We start from the raw sequence: 26749 nt of genomic DNA, 5'->3' as shown, positions 1-26749 counted from the left end.
CCGCCATTGCCAGTTCGATCTCCACTTGTAGGAGCGATCAAGAAAGGTTCTTGATATCAGTTTTTAGTAGAAAAACTAATATGAAGTCATGTTCACTTGCCCACCATCAGATTCTTGGTGAAGAATCATGTTCTTGCTGAAGAACCACCTTGTTGATTTTGCTCCACCCTACGCTGTGTCATCTTCAGTGGGAGTAATCTTTGGTGATTTTCTTGGGCATGAATACATTCATTGGGAATTACTACTACTCTGTATCAGGTATATTCCTCTCCTACTTTTTGGTTTCAGATCTGTTTTGGTTTAGGGTTCAAGCACGTGCCTGTGGCATTACCGACTTGACCACATCAATATAGATCGTATCACAAGGTTGGTAAAGGATGGTTCTTTGGATTTTCTAATTGTAGAAGATCTTCCAACCTATGAACCTTGCCTTCAGGGTAAGCTGACGAAACGACCATTTAACGGTAAATCTAAAAGATGTACATGCACGCTTGACCTTATACATATTGATGTATATGGTCCCATGAGTGTTAGGACACGTAACTAGCACGTTTATTTCATAACATTTACTGATGATTTCTCACGGTATAGTTACGTGTTACCTGATGAGACACAAGTCTGAATCATTTCAAAAGTTCAGAGAGTTCAGACAAGAGGTCGAGAAGCAGTTAGGGAGAGAAATTAAGACCCTTCAATCGGATCGAGGTGGCGAGTATCTCTCTAACGAATTCAGTGACTACTTAAAGGACAATGTGATAGTATTACAACTAACTCCTCCTGTTACACCACAACTAAACGGTGTGTTAGAGAGGAAGAACCAGACTTTATTAGATATGGTCTGATCATTTCTCGTACACTCAGAGTTACCCACATCCTTTTGGGGTTACGCATTAGAGACTGTGATATACGTGCTAAACTGAGTTCCAACCAAATTAGTTTCGAAGATTCCCTATGAGCTTTAGACCAGTAAGAAACCAAGTGTGAGACACTTGAAGATTTGGGGTTGTCCGACACATGTTAAAAGAGCGAGTGCGGACAAATTGGAATCCAAGATGCCGTTGCCTATTCATAGGCTACCTCAAAGGCTTTGTGGGTTACTTATTCTATGACTTAGGAGAACAGAAGATGTTCTGTGGTCAAAATGTCCATTTCTTGGAAGATGATTACATCCTGAACAATCATTGTCAAGAAGTTGTTCTTGATGATGAGAGCTCAAGGGTAGTGGGAAATGTCCTACAAGCTCCAGTAAATGACCAACCTAGAAGATTTACTCGGGTTTCTAGGCCTCCAATTTGTTTCGGCTATGAACATGATAGTTACTTGGTTGAAGCCATGACCAGTGAGGAGGATCCCGTGACTTATATGGAAGCTATGTTGGACATAAACTCATTGAAGTGGGTAGATGCCATGAGATTTGAGATGAATTCAATAGAGACCAATGGAGTCTGGATTCTGGTAGATCCGCCCCCTGGGATAAAAGCAATTGGTTGCAAATGGATCTATAAGAGGAAGAAGGGCCCTGATGGTAAGGTTGAGACCTACAAAGCTTGTCTTGTGGCGAAATGGTACACTTAGAAAGAAGGAATCGATTATGAGGAAACCTTTTCATCGGTTGCCATGCTTAAATCCATTAGGATCATGCTAGCTGTAGCAACGTACCATGATTACGAGATTTGACAAATGGATTTCAAAACTGCATTCCTGAATGGAGATCTTAGTGAAGATATCTATATGTAGCAATAACAATGTTTTATAGCTGCGGGTCAGGAATACATGGTATGTAAATTTAACCGATCAATTTATGGACTTAAACAAGTTTGTAGGAGTTGGAACATCCGATTTGACTCCACCGTCAAACGGTTTGAATTTGAGCAAAATCCGGATGATCCCTGTATTTACAGGAAATCCAGTGGGGATAAGGTTACGTTCCTGGTTTTGTATGTAGATGGCATTCTACTCATTGGGAATGATGTAGGAATGTTGACTACGGTGAATGTATGGTTTTCACAGCAATTCTCCATGAAAGATCTTGGAGAAACCTCCTACATACTGGGTCTTCAACTCTATAGAGATAGATCGAAGAGGATAATAGTATTATCCCAATCTGCTTACATTGACAAGATAGTCAAGAGATACAACAGGAAGAACTCCAAAAAAGGAAATGTTTCTTTCAGGCATGGAGTCACTCTCTCCAAGGGTATATCTCCCAAGACTCCTGAAGAGATTGAGGGCATGAAGGACATTCCCTATGCCTCAACCGTAGAGAGCATCATATTTGCCATGCTGTGCACTCGTCCTGACATCTCTCAGGTAGTGAGTGTGGTAAGCAGATTCCAGTCAAACACAGGGCAGGAGCATTGGACTGTTGTGGAAAACATATTAAAATACCTTCGAAGGACAAAAGAGTTTGTCTAGGATTCGGTGGTAGTTTACTTCAGATCTAGGGGTATGTTGATGCCGACTTCCAATCAGATCCATATGATAGAAAGTTTACATCTGAATATGTTTTCACGATAAGATCGTGTGCTGTTTGCTGGCAGCAAACAGGGGTCCACGGCAGATTCCACAACCGAAGCCAAATACATTGCCGCAAATGAAGTTGCCAAAGAAGCCATATGGATGAAGAAGTTCATTCACGAATTGGGAGTAGTTCCATCTAGCACATTGATGAGAATGAAAATTATCATATTTTTATCCCTTAATATTCAGTATTTTATACTTATTTAGTGCCTAATTTGGACTCACTATTATTGTATTTCGATTCAGGGCATGAAAGAGGGCATTAGGTGAAAAACAAGGCTAATCGGGTAATTTTGCACAGTTTCGGTGCCGCGTGGTAATTTGGGCATAACTCTCCCATCCGGATTTCGATTGAGATGATTCAAGATGCATTGGAAAGATAAGGAAAAACTCTACAACTTTCATGTTTTGAATTTTGATAGATTCGGACTGCATCGAAGTCAAAATCGGGCCTGAAGTCTAAGTAAGTTCATAGAGAAGCCCAGTTCGCAAAGAAGCCTTGCAACGACCCAAATCGTTGAGAAAGCCCAATACAAATTTAGCATGCAAGAATAAGAATTCGGTTGAATCATCGAAGAGTCCTATCAGATTCAATTTCCTACTGTATTTCTAGAAAGATAAGAGATTAAAATTACTGGATAAGAGATAGGAGTATATTAGATCTAATCTAGGCATTATCTATTAGAGAACTGAACTCCCAATGGAGAAATAACTCCTAAGAGGAGCAGGAGACAGCTCCCTCCTAAGTCTATATAAAGGGGGCGGACTAGCACCCAAGGGGCATAAAAAATCATCCAAGAGAGCTTCAACCTTCAAAGGAAACAATCAGCAACCAAGGAGGAAGAAGCAAAATTTGCCCCCTCTCATCTGGAAGTTGCGATTTCTACATGAAGTGTGTGTAAGTTTTTATTTTCTGGTTGAAAGGTTAAGGAAGCTTTGATTCTATAAACATTGTGAGATCTAATTGATTTTTATTTCAGTTCATTGTTTATGGGTATTCATGTGTTTTTTGCGATTTCATGTGAAGATTATTTTTATTGATTAAGCAAAAAGGATCCCTTGCTCATTCAATGAGAATAATCTATGGCTGATTGAACCTCCAATTTCGTATATGATTGGTAGGTTTAATCATGGTGGCAACTAACATAATTGATTATGGACAAGTTTTCGATTTATGTTAGGAAGATATATGATTTGGTTTAAACGGTCCGAGCTTGTGAGATCGCTGACTAGAATTGGATATTTCCCCTCTTAATGTTATTAATAGATTAAATCCTAAGAGATTGTTTATGACTGTCTATTAATAAGAGAATCAATCAAAGAACTTGTTTTGGTTGCCGAATAATACGAGTAGAGGCTGGCTGTTAGAGCTTGTTAATGGCTATAACCAATTTATTCATAAACATATGAATTTATCCTTGTGTCGATGATCAATGATAAGAACCAAAACTGAAATTGTCCCTTCAACTAGAAGCTGCCTCCCATCAATTTAATCTTTGCTTTATTTTATCATATTTTATTTTCCTTGCTTTTATAACAACCCTTCTATTTTCTTTTCTCTTGGAAATAAAACCAACCAATCCCTGTGGAGACGACCTTGCTCATCACCCACCAAATTTTGGTGTCGTTGCCGGGGATTGGTGTCATAAGTAAGATTTATTTCCTTTTGCTCGGTTTATGCCTTGTTCTTCTCGTGTAGGTGAACTCCAGTACGACCCCGAGATCGAAAACACAGTTCGCCGTTTAAGAAAGGAAGCCTAGCAATGCCGCAACCAATCAACATCACTCTCATCTCTCAGGGTGAGGTTGGCTGCAGAACCCATTGAGCTATCTAACCACCCTGAAGTAGAAATCATGGCCAACGAAAGAACTCTTAGAGAGCTAGCTGCACCAGATCTGCACCAACAACCACTCTGCATCGAATATGCAGATCTAACGGTACCTTTCGAACTCAAATCTGGTCTTATCCACTTACTTCCTACTTTCTATGGACTTTCAGGTGAAGATCCCCACAAACATTTAAAAGAATTCCATGTGGTCTGCTTGAGCATGAAACCTCAAGGTGTTACCGAGGAGCAGATCAAGCTGCATGCCTTTCCTTTTTCATTAGGTGATAAAGCTAAGGATTGGCTTTACTACTTACCCTCCGGTTCCATTACTACATGGAATGAGATGAAGAAGCAATTTCTAGAGAAGTTCTTCCCTACTTCACGAGCTGTTAATATCAAAAAAGAAATTTGTGGGATAAGACAATTCAGTGGAGAAACTCTCTACGAGTACTAGGAGAGATTCAAACTGCTATGTGCAAGTTGCCCTCAACATTAGATTTCGGATCAACTCCTTATCCAATATTTTTATGAAGGATTATTGCCAATGGATAGGAGTATGATCAATGCTGCCAGTGGAGGTGTATTAGTGAATAAAACTCCTACTCAAGCAAGGGAATTAATATCAAATATGGATGACAATGCACAATAGTTCAGCAACAGACAAGAGCCCATTCCGAGGAGGGTCAGTGAAGTAAGTATTTCTTCCATTGATCAAAGATTAGATACCCTCACCTCTCTTATGGAAAAATTGGTAGTAGGCCATGTACGACAGGTAAAGATCTGTGGCATTTGTTCAACTACGGGTCATCCAATCGACATGTGCCTTACACTACAAGATGAACCCTATGAACAAGCCAATGTTGTTGGAGGATTCCCACAAAGGAGATACGATCCCTATTCAAATACTTACAATGCAGGATGGAAGGATCATCCTAACCTTAGCTACGGAGCCAAGCCCTTCGGTTTCCAACAACAATATCAATTTAGACCACCGGCTCCACAATATTCATCGTCTAACCCAAGTATGTCTCTAGATGAAATTGTTAAAGCACTTGCAACTAACACCCAACAATTTCAACAGGAGACAAGGACAAGCATCCGAAACCTGGAGAATCAGTTCAGCCAATTGGCAACTACTGTGAGTCGATTAGAATCTCAAGGATCAGGAAGTCTACCATTCCAGACCACAACTAATCCGAAATAGAATGTTAGTGCAATCACTTTGAGAAGCGGAAAAGGAGCTGAATGGACCTAGCAAGGGAGTGCCTAAGAATACAACTGAAGAGGAAATAGAAAAGGAAGCACTGCCACCCCAAACTCAAGATCCAAGCGGTAAACAACCCTAAGCCGTAGTGACCACTCCACCTTTTCCCAGCCGATTTGCAAAATCCAAGGAGAAGGAGCAAGACAAGGATATTCTTGAGACATTCCGCAAGGTTGAAGTAAATATTCCCTTCCTTGATGCAATCAAGCAAGTACCCCACTATGTTAAATTCCTTAAGGAGTTGTGCACCACTAAAAAGAAGCTGAAAGGTGATGAGAAAGTCCACATTGGGGAAAATGTTTCAGCAATCTTCCAAAAGAAATTACCTCCTAAATGCAAGGATCCAACACAAGAAGTTTTTGAACTTGATGGGAATGATGTATTGGAAATCACCATTAGTAAGCATCCCGAGAAAGAAGAGTTAACATTGACTTCTAAATTGCAGGAAACTATTGCAGCATTGAATGGTTCTCCAGAATTACAACAATCAGGTAATGCTCTTTATATTATGTTGCCGATTTCTGATAAGAAATTGTTTTCCTCTGTTTTGTAGGCCCCTATTCCAGATTTGGACCCACCCATGATGGATGAAAGGGGAAAGCACCGAAAGTTGCAATTACAAGACCTAGAGGATCCAGTTTATGGTGATTAAAAACAAGGAAGTGTGGGGGGGGGGGGAGTATAGTTTAGTTATTTCCTCATTTCCTTTACATTTCAACAATGCATAGATTAAGTGCGTCTTGGGGGGGGGGAGTATAGGATTTGATAAGTAGTATTTATTTCAGTTCAAGAAAAGAAAAACTTAACTCTTAAAATCAATTGAAACAACATTCTGGGAAGATTCTTGTGAACTGAGTAAAGAAATATGATCAAGGAGTACACCATTCATCTAAAGCCATCCCTTTTAAGATAGTCCTAAATTCAGGTTTAAGTAAATGTGGTAAATATTTTACCATTACTATAATAGGTAGGACGGAGCATAAGATGCACTTACCAGCCAAGAAAATCAATAGTAGGATGGAGCATAAAATGCACCTACTATCAAGCAATTCAAATAGTAGGATGGAGCATAAAATGCACCTACTGACCAAGTGATCCTAAAAGTGAGATGGAGCATTAAAATGCACTCACTTCCACCAATGAGAAAAAAAAAAAAAGAGAGAGGGGAAGTAAAAATGTTTTCCCTAGTTTACTATCTGGTTTATAGTAGCAAAAATTGAATTGGTTGATAGATGAGTCGTGTATGACTTGGTTGTGTTGATTTAACGGCTTGTAATAGTTAACCTAGAATATTTGTGGAGAAAAATGGAGAGTTGAGTTTAAAGATCGGTAGGATAGTTGTTTGTTTTGTTTTTGCTTGAATTTTGTCTTGCTCGAGGACGGGCAATGTCTAAGTGTGGGGGGATTTGATGAGAATGAAAATTATCATATTTTTATCCCTTAATATTGTCTTTTATACTTATTTAGTGCCTAATTAGACTCACTATTCTTCTATTTCGATTTAGGGCATGAAAGAATGTGTTGGGTGAAACACAAGGTTAATCGGGTAATTTTTCACAGCTTCGGTGCCGTGTAGTAATTTGGGTGTAACTCTTCCATCCAGACTCTGATTGAGATGATTCAAAATGCATTGGAAAGATAAGAAAAAACTCTACAACTTTCATGTTTTGAGTTTTAATAGATTCAGATTGCATCGAGGTCAAAATCGGGCCCGAAGTCTAAGCAAGTTTGTAGAGAAGCCTAGTTCACTGCAAAAGCCCAGTTCACAGAAAAGCCTTGCAGTTGCCCAAATCATTGAGAAAGCCTAATACGAATTTAGCATGCAAGAATAAAAATTCGACTGACTCATCAAACAGTCCTATCAGATTCAATTTTCTGTTGTATTTCTAAAAAGATCCGAGAGATTAAAATGATTAGATAAGAGATAGGAGTAGATTAGATCTAATCTAGGCATTATCTATTAGAGAATCGAACTCCCAATGGAGAAAGAACTCCTAAGAGGAGTAGGAGACAAATCCCTCCTAAGTCTATATAAAGGGGGTGGACTAGCACCCAAGGGGCATAAAAAATCATCCAAGAGAGCTTCAACCTTCGAAGGGAGTAATCAACAACCAAGGATGAAGAAGCAGAATTCGCCCCCTCTCGTCTGGAAGCTGCGATTTCTACATGAAGTGTGTGTAAGCTTTTATTTTTTGGTTGAAAGGTTATGGAAGCTTTGATTCTATAAACATTGTGAGATCTAATTGATTTTTATTTCAGTTCATTGTTTATGGGTATTCATGTGTTTTCTGCTATTTTTTTATGAAGATTATTTTTATTGATTAAGCAAGAAGGATCCCTTGCTCATTCAATGAGAATAATCTATGGCCGATTGAACCTCCAATTTCGTATATGATTGGTAGGTTTAAACATGGTGGCAACTAACATAATTGATTATGGACAAATTTTTGATTTATGTTAGGAAGATATATGATCCGGTTTAACAACCTTTCTATTTTCATTTCTCTTGGAAATAAATCCACCCAATCCTTGTGAAGATGACCTTGCTCATCACTACCTACAAAAATATTTAATTCGAGTAGGACTTTTATCTTTGGTTGGATTTGTCACCCACCACACATCACCCATTCCATTGTTGTGTGACAATATTAGAGCCATTGTTCATGCTAAGGAACCACGAGCCCACTCGAAGTCGAAGCACATCGAGAGGAAGTATCATATACTACGGGAGATAGTTAGAAGAGAGGACATCCTAATTCAAAAGGTAGTTTCAGTGGAAAATGTAGCAGACTCATTGACTAAACCACTAACACAGAAAGTGTTTGAGAAACACGTGGAAAGCATGAGACTTCGGCTTATACTAAACTAGACCTAAGTGCAAGTGAGAGTTGTTAGACAGTGTATGCCCTTAGCTCCAATCATAATGATGTACATTATGACATTTATTGTAAATGAGTAAAGTACATATTTGATTTGTGTTATTATGGTATGCTTCTATGTAATATCCTTAAACTGGACACATATGAGACTCATGTTAGTTTAGAATCTTCACAGTCGTTGGATAGATTTTGGGAGATTTATCCTACTAAGGCTGATATTGATGTGTCACCAAGTTGGTTGGGGTGGCTTGTCTTAGCTACCGGTGTGAGACTTGAGATACATACAGTGTGAGTTTTCTTGAAGCCTTGAACTAGACCAGAATTCTAGTATTTCCCTAGACCTTGGAGATAGATGGGCAAAACTGAAATGTTACACCTGACTCCTAGACTCGATTATGATACTGCACTAAGTGTCGGATTGGGCTGTCTTTGACATGCCAACCAGTGAGATCCTTAGAGCGGGTCAAAGCATGGGTATGTTGGGACAGTCTAAGAATTCATCTGAGTAGGTGATCATAGTGAAATGATCAACCCTTTTGTCGGACAAAGTGAATCATCGGGGATGCACTCTCTTTGATGGAAACCTAAATTGTCGGCAATTGATTTCAATCGTTGAAATTTGTTTTGTATATATATATATATATATATATATATATGCTTGCAAATGGTTTTAATTCCGATGATCCATGTGAGTAGATAGTGCAACACTGTACCTTGCAACCGAGGTAGATGCCCTTTCTTGTCGGGCAATGTTTAATCATTATGGGTTGAGAGGTTAAGTATAAGACCATTGAGGATAATACTTGATGGGCTAATCTTGCATTTGCCCACAGTCATTGGGTTTTTATAAGGTGGCTTGAACCAAAGACCATTTAATGTAAATGTTGGGCCAATTAAGAGCCCATGGTGATGGGCTCAAGGGTTCACTGTCTCATACAGTGAATTCGGCCATGCCTTGTAATAGAGGCTGGAATGAACCCATGTGACTAATGTATAGATCAATGTTTGGGTTCCACGTAATACAATGATATCCAACTGGGTAGCAGTTTGGAGGGTAAGTGAGCACATAGACTTAATGGGCCTAAAGCCCAATTCGAACTAGCTTAATTAGATTAATTAAAGAGAGTCGGTTCTAGGATTTAGGTCAACAGATAGGATAAGGGATTGTCCCTATCCACTCAGAGAGTTTAGATCCAAATAGAGATTTGGATCAGGAAACTCCTAATTAGATTGGGAGGGTTAATCTTTATCTACGAATAAGATAAGGGATTATCTTTATCTCTTAAAGAGAGTCTAGATCCAAATACAAGATTTGGATTATGAAACTCGTAATGAGATTAAGAGAACCTCTCTTTAAGGCTATAAATAGAGGAGCTAGGCGAACCTCCAGTTCATCCATCAGTCTACTGATTGAAGAGAGAGGACAACATACAGTTTGACCATTTCTGTCTTCTACTCTTGCTCTCTCCTACTCCTGCCGCCATACCAGTTCGATCTCCACCTATGGGAGCGATCAAGAAGAGTTCTTGATTTACCTTTTGGTAGAAAATGTAATATGAAGTCGTGCTCACTAGTCCTCCATCAGATTCTTGCTGAAGAATCAAGTTCTTGTTGAAGAGCCATTCTGTTGATTCTGTTTCATCCTGCACTGTGTCATCTTTGGTGAAAGCAGTCTTTGGATCTATCCTTGGGTGTGAACACCTTCATTAGAGGTTATTGTTACTTCGTATCAAGTATAACTCTCTACTCCCTTTTGGTTTCAGATCTGGTCTAATTTTGGTTCAAGATTGATCTTTGGAAATCCAATTTTCTAAAATAGGGAATGTGATTCCCAAATGGGAGAGTGAGAAATTTTTAAAAATTGCCCAACCTACCTGTAGAATTCGGCCATCCATATGATAGATCTCTCATCCCTTCAACTATAGCAACTTGGAGAGAGGGGTGCCCAACACCTTCTCTCTCCCATTCTTTGGAACCCAAAACCTTTCAATTCAGTGCCTTTCTCGTGGAGAACGGAATCACTATCAAAGAGCCAAAGTTAAACTTTCAAGTGTGGAAATGATGGTCCATTTCCTCTAAAAAAATAGGTGGTGACTCCACTATTTTGAGCTGGCCATAAGTTTCCCGAAGTTCACAGTTGGTAATGGGCGACTAGGATTGCATCCGGCCAATGCCATGTGGCGCCATCCTAGGCCTTGCCACATGCGCCTACATCACTATCCTTGAAAAAGAATAGAAGCCACTTTTAATCCAAGATTCAGCCTACCATTGATAACACAAGATTCAGCCTTTCTATGCGAGTTTTACAAGGTTTTATCTTAGTTACGATCGGAAAGTGGTAATAGACCCATCAAGAATTAATTAAATTGACTGAAATATGATGATCAAAAAGATAGAGGGAGGAGATCAGATCTTAAAGGTGCGGACCACAGACCTCCCTGTAGCCTAAAGTATTTGAACCAAATGATGTAGAGTAGGAATTTTGACAACCGAGACCGCCCAAGCCATTAGTTTTTATTGCGTACTAAAGTCAATCATTCAAATGCTCCAACCAATAATCACATGATAGATCCCTTCTTCGCCGACACTACTTTACACGTCCCTCACTTTGAGGATTGCTGCAAAATAACGGTTTTATACATTTCTAAAGAACTTTTCCCTATAGACATAGATATGGGGACCATTTAAAGAAATACTCTTTACTTGGGCCCCACCTTGTTGCATTTATACCGAAGAAATGCAAAATTTGCATCAAGAAATACTCTCTACTTTAATACCATTCATCAGTTATCACTTATCCAGAATGTTTGGTTGCATATGTATGTCTATTCCAATCTTGTCTCATGAGCTCAATTTACATCAACCAAACCTGGGTCCAATTTACAGACTCAAATAACTAAATGGGCCTAAATCCGGAATGAACTGTTATATGCTTTACAACAATTGGCTCTGAAGTGACCTATTAATCTATTATTAAAACATGTGTTATAAGAATGGAACCAATCAGAAGTTGAGCCCAATCTTGGAAATGTGCTTGTTTGCAGTCAAAGTATCAAATTTTCAGAGCTGGTATGGTTCTTTCCGGTTCGACCGACCGGTCTGGTATAGGGAAAATAAATTTCAGGGAATACGGGTTTTGACTTTAGAGCATTTGATAACAATTTTCTTTCATAACATGATCTGAAAGTTCAAACATTTTTAAACCCCAAAATTCAGAATTCACATCTGCACCCAGAGAGCGTGTTTCAAAAAGTCCCACAATACATCCCAACTGTGTATTGAAAATATCTCCCAATGATAAGTACAGGAGATGTTCTCAATGCTAACTGAGATGTATATGTGGGACGTTTATAGGGCACGTTTTGTATTGGGTGGGGTAGATATAAACTCCAAAGTTCAAAGCCTAAAATTAGGGCTTGAGCTTTAAAAGCACAAATTCCGAAATCTATCCGTATTCAATCCTAATATGAGATGGAATTCAGTCCTCACAAAACAGTATTCACACCATCTGCACAGCCACTTACAGGTTTTTTTTTTTTTTTGGGAGGCACAGCCAATTACAGTTGTGTATCAATAATTTCTCTCTATAAATAAAAATATATAAATACGAAAATGTTCTCAATACGAGACCAGATCTGCTCATCACTCAGGGCGTCTCACACTGACCTCACATGTACATTCAACCATGCATTGAAAACATCTCCTCTACTAGTTATTATTCACGGGAGATATTGAATCGAGTTGCCCATATAATTGGCCGGTCCTGGCTTTACTGTCTTCAAATTAAGCTTTTCCTCGTTTAGTCTGAAATTTGAAAGTCTGTTTAAAGGCAGAATTATACCTGCAACCAAACATTTCCTTAACAATCCCAACTAGAAAGCCAGAAGGGTACAGTTGGGTAATTATGACGGAATGGATGGTCATGTCGAAAACAAAGCTTTCTATCGTCTTCGATTCGTTCTCTTTATTCTTCAAAAGGTCCATCTCCGTCTTGTCTTCAGTCTCTCAAACCCCAAACGAAGATGGAGCAGAGAAGAATTCACAGAAATCTTCTAGCCTTCTTCCTCTTCTTTGTACTGATCTTCACTTTTTCGGTATCTGTTGAAGCTTACAAGAACTACACTGTGGGCGACTCCTCGGGTTGGTATGACAAGCTCGAAAACCCCAAGGTGGACTACCAGAAATGGGTTGCTGGGAAGAACTTCAGCTTGGGAGATTTTCTAAGTAAGCCCACAAAAGCTATAAATTACAGTTCAATGTTTGCATCTTTCTGTAACTATTTATTGCAATATTCCCTATCTTAGTTGATTGGTCTTGCTTTTACGGTCTTTCCTCTTCTAATTGAAAAGAAAAAACATGAAAACTGTGAAAGTTTCCGCCTCTACCTTTGGAGGAAAAAAGGTTCTATACCCATTTGAAGTAATTTGTATCTGATTCTGTAAAACTGTACTGCGGCCTTGAAATGGCACTCTTATATGAACAATTCTATCTACCCACTTGAGGAACTTTTCATTTTACTGCTATATTTTCTCTATATTTTTGAAACATACAATTTTTTAAATCAAGAGAAGCTTCTGAAGAGAGAGAGAGAGAGAGAGAGAGGACCTACTACCTAGCATTTGCATTAGATATTTCTATTCTTCTGCTAGCTAGGAAATGGCAGTATTTTCCAGTTTTCTTTTATTGTTTTGTAGGCATGCTTGTGTGATTTGTTTTTATTTACCATCTCTGTAAATGCATCTTAATGTTCTCTTGATGATTATATTTTCATATTACAGAGAATTCCATCCAATGTTTGTAGATAGAAATATTTGGTTATGAAATAATTTTCCAAGGCCTAGATTATAAATGGCGATTATGTTCCAGTCTAATCACTTGTGGAGTGTAAAGACAATCTATCAAGTTTCATAGCTGTATTCATGGTGCACAGTTGAGATGAAACGAGAGGTGGGTCAGAATCTGTTCTGCTAATTTCCAGTTCACTTGAAATATAATGACCTTCTTTACAGTCTAAAGGGGCCATTTAGTAGCGGCTGAAGAGCCTGAATTGAATGACTTGTTGATTTGTGTTTTTGTTGATAATATAATTAAGTAATCAAATATCTAGGGTATGGTAATAAACCCAAATTCAAATTATTCAGCCATTAAAGAGCTCACCAACTCATGAATGAAATCCAGTCAAAATCATACAACCCCCTAAGACTTGTCTTAATTCTAGATTATTTACTATCAAGTATCATCCTTGCCCATCCATAGCCTTTTTACTCAAGTTGTTGCTTTTCTCTAATGCAGTTTTCAACACTGATAATAACCATTCGGTTGTCCAAACATACAACCTCACAACATACAACCTCTGCGATTTTGATGATTCCGAGCAAGATGATACTATCCAATGGTCATCTTCAGATCCAAATTCAGTAACTCCTCACCCAGTATCAGTAGCTGTGCCTCTTGTCAAAGAAGGAATGACATACTTTTTTTCTAGTGATTATGATGGGGAACAATGCAAAAACGGACAACATTTCATGATAAATGTCACACTTGGCCAAGGATTGCCTGATAGTCTCAAGGACCCATCTGATGAAGCTTCAGCTCCGGTGAGCAGTGGCGACGAAGATAATAATCCAACACCGGACATTGCAGTTCCATCAAATTTTAACAACCCTAAGGAGGAGGAGGGAGATGTTAAAGCTACATCAGGGTCTGCTTCCATATCCATGAATCTAAGGACATTGGAGGGGAAGCTCAATTGGGTTTTTGTTTTAGGGTTAGCTCTTGCCTTCTAGGATGATTTCATTTCTTTATTTGTTCATTCATTGATTAAGGAAGATGGATAATTTAAGGTTAATTTGGTTGTTTTATTAGGTTTTGGGGGATGTCTTGTGCTCTTGTACGTTGTATAGTACTACACTTGTATCACTGTGATTCAACAGTTTACATATATAATTTGCTTGATAATGATATTAAAGAATTAATTTGATGATAATGTATTCAGTAAGACATGAAAAAGAGAAGATACACGCACATGGGTGAGTTGTTTGGCTGTTCTTTTCAAAGGAAGGGTAACATGAGATTGTGAGGTAGGGAATTGATGTACTGGCGTTACCAACTAAACAAGTCATCTTTGTAACATGGGACATGTGAGAAAGGGATTTTCATTGCTGGCCGATACAAGAAACTGTGGGCCACAGACGGGAGTTTGCATCCTGTGAACCCGTGGGTTCACGGGAAGCGTGAACCCACCAACGAAAAACAAGCACGTCAGCAACACTAACGTCAACTGAAATAATTTGGTTCAACCAGACACAAAAGGACAAAACACCCTTCTTTCAGTCATTTGGAATTTTGACCTCCCTCCCATTTTTTCCTCTCTTCTCCACCGAGCTATCCAGAAGCATCCCACCGGCCACTTCACTGCAAGCCGGCGTCCATGAGCGATGGGGCCCAATTTTGTGCATAGCTGTGAATATTGGAACCGGAAACCGGACTGGGTGATCGGTTCTGGTTTTCCCCAAAACCAGATTTTCTATAAAAGCCGTTGATTTTGGGCAGCAAACCGCTGACCCGAGCAATTAACTATTTAAACGGTTTTGACCAATTTTCAATTTCTTTTTATTTTTAAATTTTTTTGTCAGAATGGGCTGACTGTTTAGGTCGGACTGTTTGACCCGATAATCAGACCCCTGACCGATTCGGTCTCGGGGTTGGTTTTAAAAACCATGAGCAAGTTCATATCTTCTCTACTGTACCAGTTACTATTTACCAACACATCAGCTTGATGTTACTTCTGCAATGGTTGTGCAGGAGTTGCCCACAGAAATGGAGGCACTCGCTCACAGTTATAGAGGAAGGGCTAGAACAAATAGGAAGATAATCCTCCGTGTTTCGGCCATGAGATTGTGGCCTGTTCTTTACCATGAAAGATCTGGATTCGAAGTCTTAGAGTGGGTGGGAAGCTTTTTCCCATGCAAACAACGTCCAGCAAGGAGGTATCTGTGTTCATGGACTTGAAACTGAATCAAAATATTTGATTCATGTACGCATTGCATGAAAGTAAGACTAACTTCAACAATTGGAAGGTTCTTGTGCAGTCTGCACAAGTTTCTCTTCATAGAACACAAGTTGCTGCAAGTTTTGCTTGAAACAGAGTTTTGTATTTAACTATCAAATTGATTCGATGTACAGTTCGGGTTTTAGAAAACTTTACCATGTTTATATATGTAAACTAATCATTGTCTTCATGTAAGCTACATAAATCCTTTTAATTGCATCCATTTGTTTGTTTGTTATTTTTTTTTTCCTTTCTGGTTCCGGGATACCAATTACTCTAGTGGGAGTGGATGGTTGGAAGAATAAATGATAAATCTTTTGTCCATTATATACTGCTATATCTTCATACGGAGATATGAAGATATAATAACGGAAAGTTGGAAAGTTAGAAACTCATGTAAACAATCTTACAATCAATGAAAAGTTGGAAACATAACATACGGTAATTAATCCTCCGTAAACGAGATATGAAGATATAGCTGTTGTAAAATAGTGAAGAATGTAGAATGAAATTTTGATAATCGCTTTGTAAATTGGAACTTGCAGGAATGTGCTGTTGCAAAATTGTGAAACTAAGAAGTTGTAGAGATGAGGGCTCAGTCTATCACTTGGTCACTCAAAATCGCATTTGTCCCTATAGTGTAATTAGGTGATAGCAAATCGGTCGCTAAGATAAAACATCTCACAAGCCACTGGTAGGCGTACATTCGCTTATTAAACCTTCACGAATCACAAAGAATTAGTACTCAGAAAAATCAGAGAAGATAAGATTGTCGAATGAATTGTTGGTATGTAGACTGAGTCGACCAATAGGAAGGCACACAAAAACGTTTAAAAACAAAAGCAATAGAGAAACGAAGTTCAAAGTTAAAAAACAAATTCAAAATTTGAAGGGACACAAAAACGTTTAAAAACAAAAGCGATTTGGTGCATCACGCATACGCACACGCACACAACACGACACAACCCGGCTCGGCTTGGCACGTGCATGTGAAAAGCACCCCCAACCCCCCTCATATGCATGGAATGTATAGTGCTCTCCTCCTATGGATCTCTACCCATAAAGAGAGAGCAAAACTATAAATATACTTTACTTCCATTCCTTTTCCAAGCATTGTGGGTCAAAGAGTCTTCCCATGCATTCAAGAGTAATAGTAAGAAGAGGAAAAGACAAAAACAAGAGAGATTCTTCAAAATTTGAATCTCTCTCCAATAATAACAACATTAAATTTGTGGGATCTCAGATTCATCTTGGGTTGGTTTTTTCATTTTTGGCATAAGATATTTGGTGGATTCCACCTCCACTGATACGGTGGGCCCAAGCCTTTGAATGCCATTTATGGTGCTTAAATATAACTTAGGATCTGTTATTATAAGAGCTTACCATTTAAACTCGTGGAGTTCATGGTCCGGAATTCTGAAGCAGAAGCTACAGAAGCTTTTAGTTGTTGGCTTCTATAGTCTTCTGTATCATAGGGTGGAGGTGTGGGTGATATTTCAATGTCTGTTAACCCTTTTAGGCTTTCTAACCCACAAACCAAATGCTTCTCTTTTAGTTGTCTCCACCCATACTGCTGTATTCGCTACAGTTCACATTCTCTGTTCTGTTTCTTTTCCTTGTGACGTGAATCGCAACCCTCTGTTGTAGGGATCAACAATTGATGTATTATCATCTAGGAAAGACATGTTTTGCGATTTGCGTCATGACGCAGCATGTCAAGGGAGGAGGAGAAGAGAAGAGAGACAGAGAGAATTTGGGCAGAACAATAAAACGATGGACAAAATCTGAAGTCTAGAATCTTAATTCCCTTTAGTTTCAAAATAAGTGGGGTAACATGATGTGGTCGAATAATATTGGACGGGACAGAAAATTTTCTGTTGACGAGGGGACAGACGATCCGAACTCAATTAAATAACCTGACTGATACAATAGACTTCCCTTTTTTATTAAAGAAAGGAATTGAATTTCCATCTGGGCAGTTGGGCTCCATCACATGAAACTTTGCCATAGGCAAAGGGTATTCTAGCAAACGTACGGATTGTTTAATTGCTAAGATACAAGGAAATTCCTTCTTTATTAAAAAAAAAGGGAATTCCTTTTGGGGCACCCTCACAATAGAGGGCGCTTTCTAGTTTGGGGTCCATTTCACATTATATACCAAACTTTGTGTGCTGTCATGTACCATATGACACCAATGCACTTGTTAATATGAAGAGGGACCTTTTAATTCTTCTCTTTTATTTAAGGTCATTTACATCGATACCACTATAGTTTTACGTATTTAGATTTCATTTGGTAAATCATTTTTTTAAAGATTTTTTAAACGATGTGATTGCCAAAAGATGTAACGGGCTTTTATATTAAGATTTTGGCAGCTTATAGCTCGTTAAGTTTGAGGTGCGTCTTTCTGTCACAAAAACGAAATAAAATAAGTGCAAAAGCTATATTTGGAGAGTTTAAATCAGCCCCCCCCACAACGTTCTATAGATTATCTTCGCCGTGTATTGAGAACATCTCCCGATGATAATACCATTATTTCATCGGAAGATGTTCCCAATACATGGTAGGGATGTTGTGTAGGGATGATTTGATATGTTATTTGGAGTTTCTTGAAAATATCTTAAAATGGTTTTTTTGCATTTCTTCGGGACAATGTCTTTTGGTGGTTATATTTTTTCTCAATCAAACAAAAAAAGATGAAAACGTAGGCTATCGGAATCCTAAAAACCCAATAATCCACACGAAAAGAAGCACCAAATGGGGCCTTAATAAAACCTAACCAATAATTTGTGTATTACTGAAATAGCCTAAATTTGCAACTACTTTATTTATCACTGTTTTTCTTACATGGGAGTAGTAAATGACATTTTTGGCCCTAACATCTTTCAACCGAATTAATAGAAATAAAAAAACAAAAGACAAAGTGTTAATTTTTCGTTAGGGTTTTTTCTGAGGCTTGTTTGTTTGTAGTGTAATTTCAATTGCACTGATGCAAAAGCATGAGAGTGCAAATAAGTTGCATCCAAAATATGGTTTAAGTTGATTATAGGTTTTTGTAATAAAGGTTATATAAACTAAAACCTTATCAAAATAAAATGAAACTAAAGCAAAAACGAACCAAAATTTACAATTTTCCCATTTGTACTAACTCTCATACAGTTGTATTATGTAAAATTTTCAAGGAGCTAGAAGATGCAATATGAGTGAATAATCAATCTTTTATAATTTGAAAGTGGAATTCCGTTTCGATAAGTTTTTGCTTTTGTGTTGAGTGTTCGACAAGAATGGCTTTCAAAAACGTTATAGTCTCAAACCAAAACACTTTTAAGCCCTAAAGTACAAAGACAAGGGCCTATTTGGAAGGGCTGAAGCTTTGGCTGATCGAGATGCTTTTACTGAATTGCTTTGGAAGGGCCTATTTCAAAAACGTTATAATCTTCAATGTTTTTCGCCTAAAGGATAGCAAATTTAGGCTTTCTAGGGTTTTCACCAAACACTTTTAACGATAGAGATGTGGAGACTAATGCCATTTTCACCAAGTACCAATGTATGCATTTGAGATGTGAGTGTTTATAATTGATGACGAGATTGCCAAATGCAATACTGCCAAGGAAGCTGTATTAAGAACAATCACTCAACCAATTGGGTTGTTGGACCAAGTCACTCAATTAAGAATAGAAAGTGATACAGAGCTTTGGATCTCTCTTGCTGCCATGTTCCTTCAGTACTTGTTAACCAATGAATTTCTCAAGTCATTAATGTAAAACTATAATCGTTCCAAGTGGATGGTTGATTTAATCAAATTCAAAACATCTATCTAATTGGGGTTCATTAAGATTGAAAGCACCAATGGTTTATCCATGTCAGCTTCAAACCTTAAAAGTTACAAGTTACAATTTATCCTGGACCCATCTATCTATCCTCTCTTATGTTTTCAAAATATATATTAATTCCTCACATGGCCTAAACTTTTGCTTCCTTAGTTTTAGCATTGGTTGCTAATTAAGAACTACAAATTTATTGGTATTTTTATACATAGTTCTTATTTTATAAGTAACCATCAGATTTATTAATAAAAACAGTAAAATAAAATAATATACAAAGTTTCTAAAGGATAGTCATCGCTACCTCTCCCCCCTTATATATAACTTACAATTGAGCCCATCCATACAGTTTGCTGACCTTGTATACACCTTTCTTAAGCATGAGATTTATTATATAGTATCTACCCTTTACATTTCGGGAAGCAAAACGATTTGAAGTCCTAATGACTCAACAAAGGCTGCAAAACTTTTCTAAGTCCAAGGAAAGAATGGCTTAAAATTTTCTTAGTTTTTTCACTAATATATATTGAAAAATAACAGAAACTTGACAAAAAATGCTGTAATTTATTTTTTCTAAAGTACCAACATTTCAATAATTTACTACCTCTTAGAGTCTCCTCAGCAGTCGGTGCAGAACCATGATACCAGTCAGGTGTTTCCACATAACTTACTACAAGGCCAATAGTCCTCAGGCCAAAAACAACAACAATGGAACCTGGTTCTACCTTTGTCGTGTTCCAAACTTCCCCAAGACCTAAAAAAAGTTAAGAAAAGATATATTTATTTGGACTAGAGAGGGAAGATGAAAAATCATTGATGTGGGTTAGCTAGCCCAGCCACTAACATCTGACAGCGTCAGCCACAGCAAGGGAAGCCTTGTTGCCTTCATACGGAGCCAACTGCAGGACGGTCAGACGTACCTGCCAGGGCTTGCTGCCTGACCTTGTACAACCCTCATCTGGTGCATTCATCTTCATCTACCTCCAGCCCGTTCAAGCATAAATAAGAGGTAACTCCCTCTTTATGAGGGGGCAGAACTTAGGATTCTGACACAGCTCCCTCATTTACTTCCCGCACCTACCTTGTTTCCTTAACATTTACTCTTGGAAACCCAGTGCACCCGAGGGCCATCACCAAGACCTCGTATGCACCCCCTCCTACTTTACACCTCATACTGACTTGAGCATCAGAGCCTCCGCCGCCGCGGGTCTGCACCCGAGGCCTCTGACACTTCCTGTTTTATAGTACCTCGGGTCTCCAAGAACTTCACCACCGGAGTGATGACTTACAGTCCTTGGAAGGAACACCTCTCCTCGGCCTAAGGTCTTCAACCTCAACTTACCTCTTCCGAGGCCTTGAAGTTTTTGGCCTACCCTCGGGACTTGGAGAGTGAGCAGTGAGCAACCTCACTATGGCTCGAGGTCGACCACGAGCCTGTTCTCATCGGCGAGAGGAGGGTAGCAACAAGCAAAGAGGAACAAAGTTAGTCTTCCTACTCTAGCATTTTGGTTAAAACAAACTCAAAGAAGTTAGAAGGTCTACGAAGAGAACAAGAAAAGTAGATTGTTAATGATGGATTCTCATTTGCAAAAAGTAGGAATTTTTTATTCAAAAAAGAATATGCCTAAACTAATAAGTTAGAGAAACCAAAAAATAGAACCTAGTAGAATCCACTAACAATGCTTCGAAATCACAAGCTTCTTTAGACTTTGAACCCATGACGATTCCGGTCTAACATGGAAAGACCATACCCTGCTTTAGGTTTTTTAGAGATTATTTACACAGGTAAATGTACTTACCTAGGTTGGTTTTCTTCAAGAAAGACTTACCTGGGTAAGTGCATTTACTTATGTTCTTTTATTTTCCAGGTAAATAAGTAATGGTCATTTTAGCCATAAAATTTCATTATTAAAATGGTTGTTTTTGTCCCATTCAAGTTTTAGTGACTTTCCCCCGAGTGGGAAAGTTATTTACCCAACTAGGAGATGGGTATCACTTACCCAGTTAAGTGACACCCAAGAAAATAAACTTTCCATGGTTCCCACATAAATCTGAAAAGAAGAACATGAGTTTTGTTTCTACCAAGGATGGGCAGAGGGAACCAATGTAATTATGCTTTTGAGATGAGGGCTTGCTGATGTTTTTGAGGGCTGATAGAGCCGAGGGCCTGTAAGTCCAACCCGTGGAGGAAGAAGCATGTCAAAGGCCTCGGGTGTTATCCCAAGGGCGGAGACTCTGACAGTCAAGTTAGCAAGATAGTAGTAAGTGGTCGAACAAGGCCTGAGTAGAATAGCTTATACGAGGTTACCAAGAAGCTAGAGTGCTTAGAGCAGTAAATGCCAAGATGGATTACCTCATAGTGACACCACTTGTTTATAGATGAACTTGCCTGGAGTTAGTTACGAGCAGACTGCCAGGATGTGATCCGCTCAGTGCCATGCGTTGCCATCCTAGGTTTTCCATGTGCACTCATGCCATTGGGCCTGCCATCACTTGCCTGGAGTTAGTTATCTCCAGTATGCCCCCTCAAGTTGAATGGAAGGATGTGAAGCTTAGACTGCAGAAAACTAAATCTTGGTGTGGCTAGAGGCTTTGTGAAGATATCAGCAACCTGAACTTTAGAACAGATGTACCAGATTGATAACTTGTTAGCTACACAGAGATCTCAGAGGAAGTGGAAATCTACTTCAACATGCTTGGTGCGGGCATCAAATACTGGATGTGCAGCAAGATATGTAGCTCTCCTATGGCAGCATCTGCACGGCTAAGCCGAACATCTGGTACACCTCTCTTCGGTGATAAGACCATGGAGAAATGCATTGTTGATATCTAGTTGCCAAATAGGCCACCGATGAGTAGTAGCAAGCTAAAACTGTACAAATTATGATTGGTTTCACCACTAGATTGAAGGTATTAGAAAAATCTACACCAGGAACCTGATGAAAGCCTTGAGCGACAAGTCTGGCCTTGTACCGCTCTAGAGAACCATCTGATTTTCTTTTAATTTTATATACTCATTTAGTACCTACAACGTTCATAGGGATGGTAAAGCACGAGATCCCATGTGCAATTATTTAAAAGAGCATCAAACTCCAGTTGCATGGCCGGTCTCCATTGAGGAGATTTGGCTACTTTAGTATAAGGCGGGGCTCTGTTTCCGAAGAGAGAGAGGTGAGTAAAGTAGTTAGTGTCAGATACTGTGTGGTCAAATGAGAGCAAGCAGAGAGATCCATCCATGGAACATGTAGTCATGGATTGCTGCCGGGTGGGTGGAGGTACAACTGGTGTGTTAGCCAACAAGTCTTCCATCGTGTGAAACCGAGATTGTCTGCGTACCAGAGCTTCAACTATGAAAGACAAAGAACGTTCATCCAAACTGGAAGAGGTGGCCTCTGGTGGTGGAGCTACAGGAGGAGGCTGAACTGTAGGAGGAGAATCATGAATATGAGGAGGAACATGTAAAAAAAACCTGGGATGAACTATAGTGGAGGGCGATGGGTATGTAGGAATACTGGGAAACAAGTCCTCATTATAAACTACATGTCGTGCAATGAACTCTCGTCCTGTCAATGGATGAAAACATCTGTAATCTTTATGAGAGTGACTGTAGCCAAGAAAGATGCACTATAACGAACCGTACTAGAACTTGTGGAAATTATATGGTCGCAATAAAGGGTAACAGGCGCATCTGAAACACTGTAGCATAGAATAATCAGGGTCCCTCTAAAATAACTTCTGAAACGGAGAAGAACATTGCAAAGTAGGAGAGGGAAGTTGATTGATTAAGTAAATGGTCATTTCAGTTGCATCAGCCCAGAAGGAGAAGGGGAACTTGGAGGTAGCTAGTAGAGTGAAGGTGGATTCAATAATGTGTCGATGCTTTCTCTCAACTATACCATTCTACTCATGCATATGCGGACAGGACAACCGATGGGAGATACCTGGTGTGTCTGGAAGCGTGTCGTTAACCATTTTGAAACACTAGTTTCAATATTTATGAATTTTCTGATTCTCAAAATAACTACAAAACACAGTTAGTGGTGAGAAAGGGGTCATATCCATAGGGAAGCGAGGAAAAAATTGTTACGTACTTCAATCTGGACAAAATAACAAGATTTGATATTGCAGAAACACAAAATTTTATTAACTGAACTGGAATCCATTAAAATAAAATTCTAATAATGCTGAAAGTAAAAATTGCTGAAAAATAAATAAATAACAGAAATAAAAAAACTAAACAAAAAATTACAACTCGGTCAGAGGTAGCAGTCTCCGGATCTTTCCTTTGACCCTCGAACTCCTCGAGTTGGGCCTTCTGTTTTACCTGGCTGAATTTCAGATATGTAGAAAGGAAGACAAAAATTAAATTTGATAAAAATAAATTACAAAAATAAAATAAAAACTGGAAATTAAAGAACGAAAAATAAAAACACGCGTAAAAACTAAATCTAAAACTATGGGAAACTGGTTGGGATTCGGATCTAGAGGTGGTAGTAGTGGCTAGGAAAACTGCAAGCAGGAACCCCTCCTCTTGCCTGGGCATTCTCCTCTTCCTCTACCCTTGAACTTCTTAAGAACAACCTTCCATCTTACCTGGCGGCAGAATCCAACCCTTCTCAAGACCCCTTGGGTCGTTTTTATAGAGAAGGAAGGATAGGTTTGGGATTAGAGAGAAAGAGGGGTGGCGGCTGGGTTTTTGTAGAAATATGGGTGCCCTAGGGTTAGGATTGTTATAAGGTAATCCTAAGAATGAGAAGAGAAGAAGAGGGCGCCCAATATTATCTAGGGCTGAGATTTGGGCACCCAGAATAGAGGGAGCAGATTTAGGCACCTAGAGCTGGAGAAATGTGATTGGTTCGTGTCGGCACCCTAAGGTGATTGGTTGAGGTTTAAGGAGTGACGTGTAAGGCAAGGATGCTGTCTAGGGAAAGATCTAAGGGTATGAGGGGTTTGCTAAGGCTTGAATGGTTGAGATTAGAGAGAGGTTGTAGTGAAAGGTGGGGATTTGCAGAGCTGGGGGATGCGCCTAGGGCTTCAAAGAGAGAGTTATTTCACAAGAAAGGCCCCTATCTGGGTTTAGCAGATAGGAGGCGCCCTCTTGTGCTCAGTTTTTCATAGAAACACCCCCTCTCTCAACTGGAATTTGCACAAACTTCCCAAAATCTGAAGGAAACTCTGTAATTTCCCTGTTTTTACCTAGAATTTTCACATGGACCCTCAGAGGTCACAATGTTGAATTTAACCGGAAAAAGGGTATAGATTAGCTAGTCTAGGGTCTAAAATACCCCTAAAATGATGCCCTTAAGGAATCAAAATATAGAGTTATCAATGCCCTGTGAGTCAAGATAGGAAGAAATCTTGCGATACTCTCCTCCCTAATCAGATTGGAAATAACGAATTTTGGTATTGAAAAATAATTCAACATACCTCTTAAATAACGAATTTCATTCTAAAGGATATATCCAGGAAAATTTAGAATAGTTATCAAGAAAAAACACATAATTAGAGTGCTCTTTATTAGACTTAACCGGGGAAGGCCCTCCCACATCAGAAAAAATTAACTCCAATGGATGCTGAGACCTATGTGAAGACAACGGTAAAGACAACCTACGACTTTTACCCATTTGACAAGATTCACCAACAAAAGAACTAGAACTTTGACCTGAATATGGTAAACCATATTGAGAAATAACTTGCTGAACAATGCGAAGTGTTGCTTGACCAAGACGCTGATGCCAACCCTGAAGAGATGTCCATTCGCCTACGAGAGCAGATGGTATAGTTGTCGAACTGTGTGAAATGGTTGTTGATGGGAAGCAGTACAACCCTCCTCTATTGACTCCTTGAAGTAGGATGTTCCCCGTATAATCCTTCACAAATCAACAATCACAATGAAACTCAAAAAATATATCATTGTCTTTTGTAAACTTGCTAACTGACATACAAGTTTTTTACAGATTTCAGGAATATGGCAGATATCATTTAATGTAAGCGCATGTTGATTAAAGAGTAGAGAAGAAGAACCAACATGTTTCATTTGCAAACCTTGGCCATTACCCACTCTGACCTGATCTGTACCCATGTATTCTGACTGATTTTGAATGTTGTCAGCATCATATGTTATGTGGTGAGTTGCTCCAGAGTCTGGATACCACATTGGATCAAATGGAGGATTACTGTTATTGACAAAGGGAGTAGTAAGACTATTGTAGGCCGCTGGTTCATAAGTTTGCTCGTTGCTACTTGCAAATATATACTTTGCCTTTTTGTAGGTGAGCACACCATGTCCTAGTTTGTTGCAAACCTGACAAATAATAGGAGGTGCCTTACCTCGACCACCATTAAAAAACTGATTCTGATTGAAATTTTACTGAGGATTAAAATTTTGAAATTTCTATTGTTGTCCTATCCCTCGACCACTACCACGACCGTACATGTTCTGCGAAGGTTTAATTGGATAATTTTGAAACCTTGTGTTATTTTTTGGTTTCATCCCTACTACATTAGTAGCTGGTGATGTAGTTGAATCGGGCAGAATGCACCCTTGCTCTTCAAGCCAACTCTCATGGTTCAAAAGAGAATTGATAATATCATGAACACCAAGAGTATCTGCATCTGGTCTGTTAGTTATAGAAGTCACTACAAATTCATATTCATTTCCTAACCCAAGAGTATCTGCATCTGCATCTATTTGCTATCGATTTTGCCTTTTGGATATAAGCAGTAATAGATAACAAGCCCTTTTTTAAACTGTGCAATTGCTTCCTAAGTTGCAAAATATGGGATCTAGCATGGGTTGAATAAGACTTAGCAAGAGAGCACCATACTTCTGCCGAAGTAGAGAATTCCACAACTTGGGCCATAACATCCTCAGTGAGAGAAGAAATTAACCAACTTAGTACTAATTGATGAATATCATACCATTTGATGTATTCTGGATTCACAACACTGCCTTCGCCTACTGGATCAGGTATCATCTCCAACAGAGCTCCCCTTTTGCCTTCAATGAGATCCATGAGGTGATGATGCCTGAGTATGGGAAGAAATTGTGCACGCCACAATAAATAGTTATCACTGTCAAGCTTGATGGGTAGATAATGCATCACATTTTGAAGAGGAGGAATTGAGGACATCGATCCTAGATTGTCCAAACCCAACATTGGTTCGGCTGCCATTGCTTCCTTAAGAACCTTCGAACTCCATCATCTCTAATACCAAGTTTGAGCTACGGAAATACTAAGAAAAATAGAAAGAAGAATATGAGAAGAATCGACTTCAGTGTGTGTAAGATCTTACACACACTGAAGTTCTAGGTATTTATAGATTTCTTTGTAGAGTTTGATTTACAGAGGGTCTCATACAAGATAACAATAGGAGTCCTA

The 26749-nt window shown here is 38.9% G+C and overlaps 1 protein-coding gene across 1 annotated transcript; it reads left to right on the top strand.

Annotated features, from left to right (window-relative positions):
• Positions 1–12272: 12272 nt before the first annotated feature.
• Positions 12273–14478, top strand: LOC148871572 (early nodulin-like protein 18). The gene is made up of 2 exons (XM_088970392.1): positions 12273–12716; positions 13785–14478. The coding sequence occupies exons 1-2, from the start codon at positions 12515–12517 to the stop codon at positions 14276–14278; spliced, it is 696 nt and encodes a 231-aa protein (XP_088826518.1). The 5' UTR covers positions 12273–12514; the 3' UTR covers positions 14279–14478.
• Positions 14479–26749: the final 12271 nt, after the last annotated feature.

This window comes from Nelumbo lutea, chromosome 2, assembly GCF_056320005.1.
Source record: "Nelumbo lutea isolate HS-2025 chromosome 2, American lotus-T2T, whole genome shotgun sequence".
NCBI lineage: Eukaryota > Viridiplantae > Streptophyta > Magnoliopsida > Proteales > Nelumbonaceae > Nelumbo > Nelumbo lutea.
The sequence above is the reverse complement of the archived record's forward strand: the minus strand, read 5'-3'. Positions and strand labels throughout refer to the sequence as shown.

Coding starts and splice junctions, on each gene's coding strand:
- LOC148871572 (XM_088970392.1), top strand. CDS start 12,515: ATGGAGCAGAGAAGAATTCACAGAAATCTTCTAGCCTTCTTCCTCTTC. Junction 12,717..13,784: donor CAGCTTGGGAGATTTTCTAA/GTAAGCCCACAA, acceptor TCTCTAATGCAG/TTTTCAACACTGATAATAAC.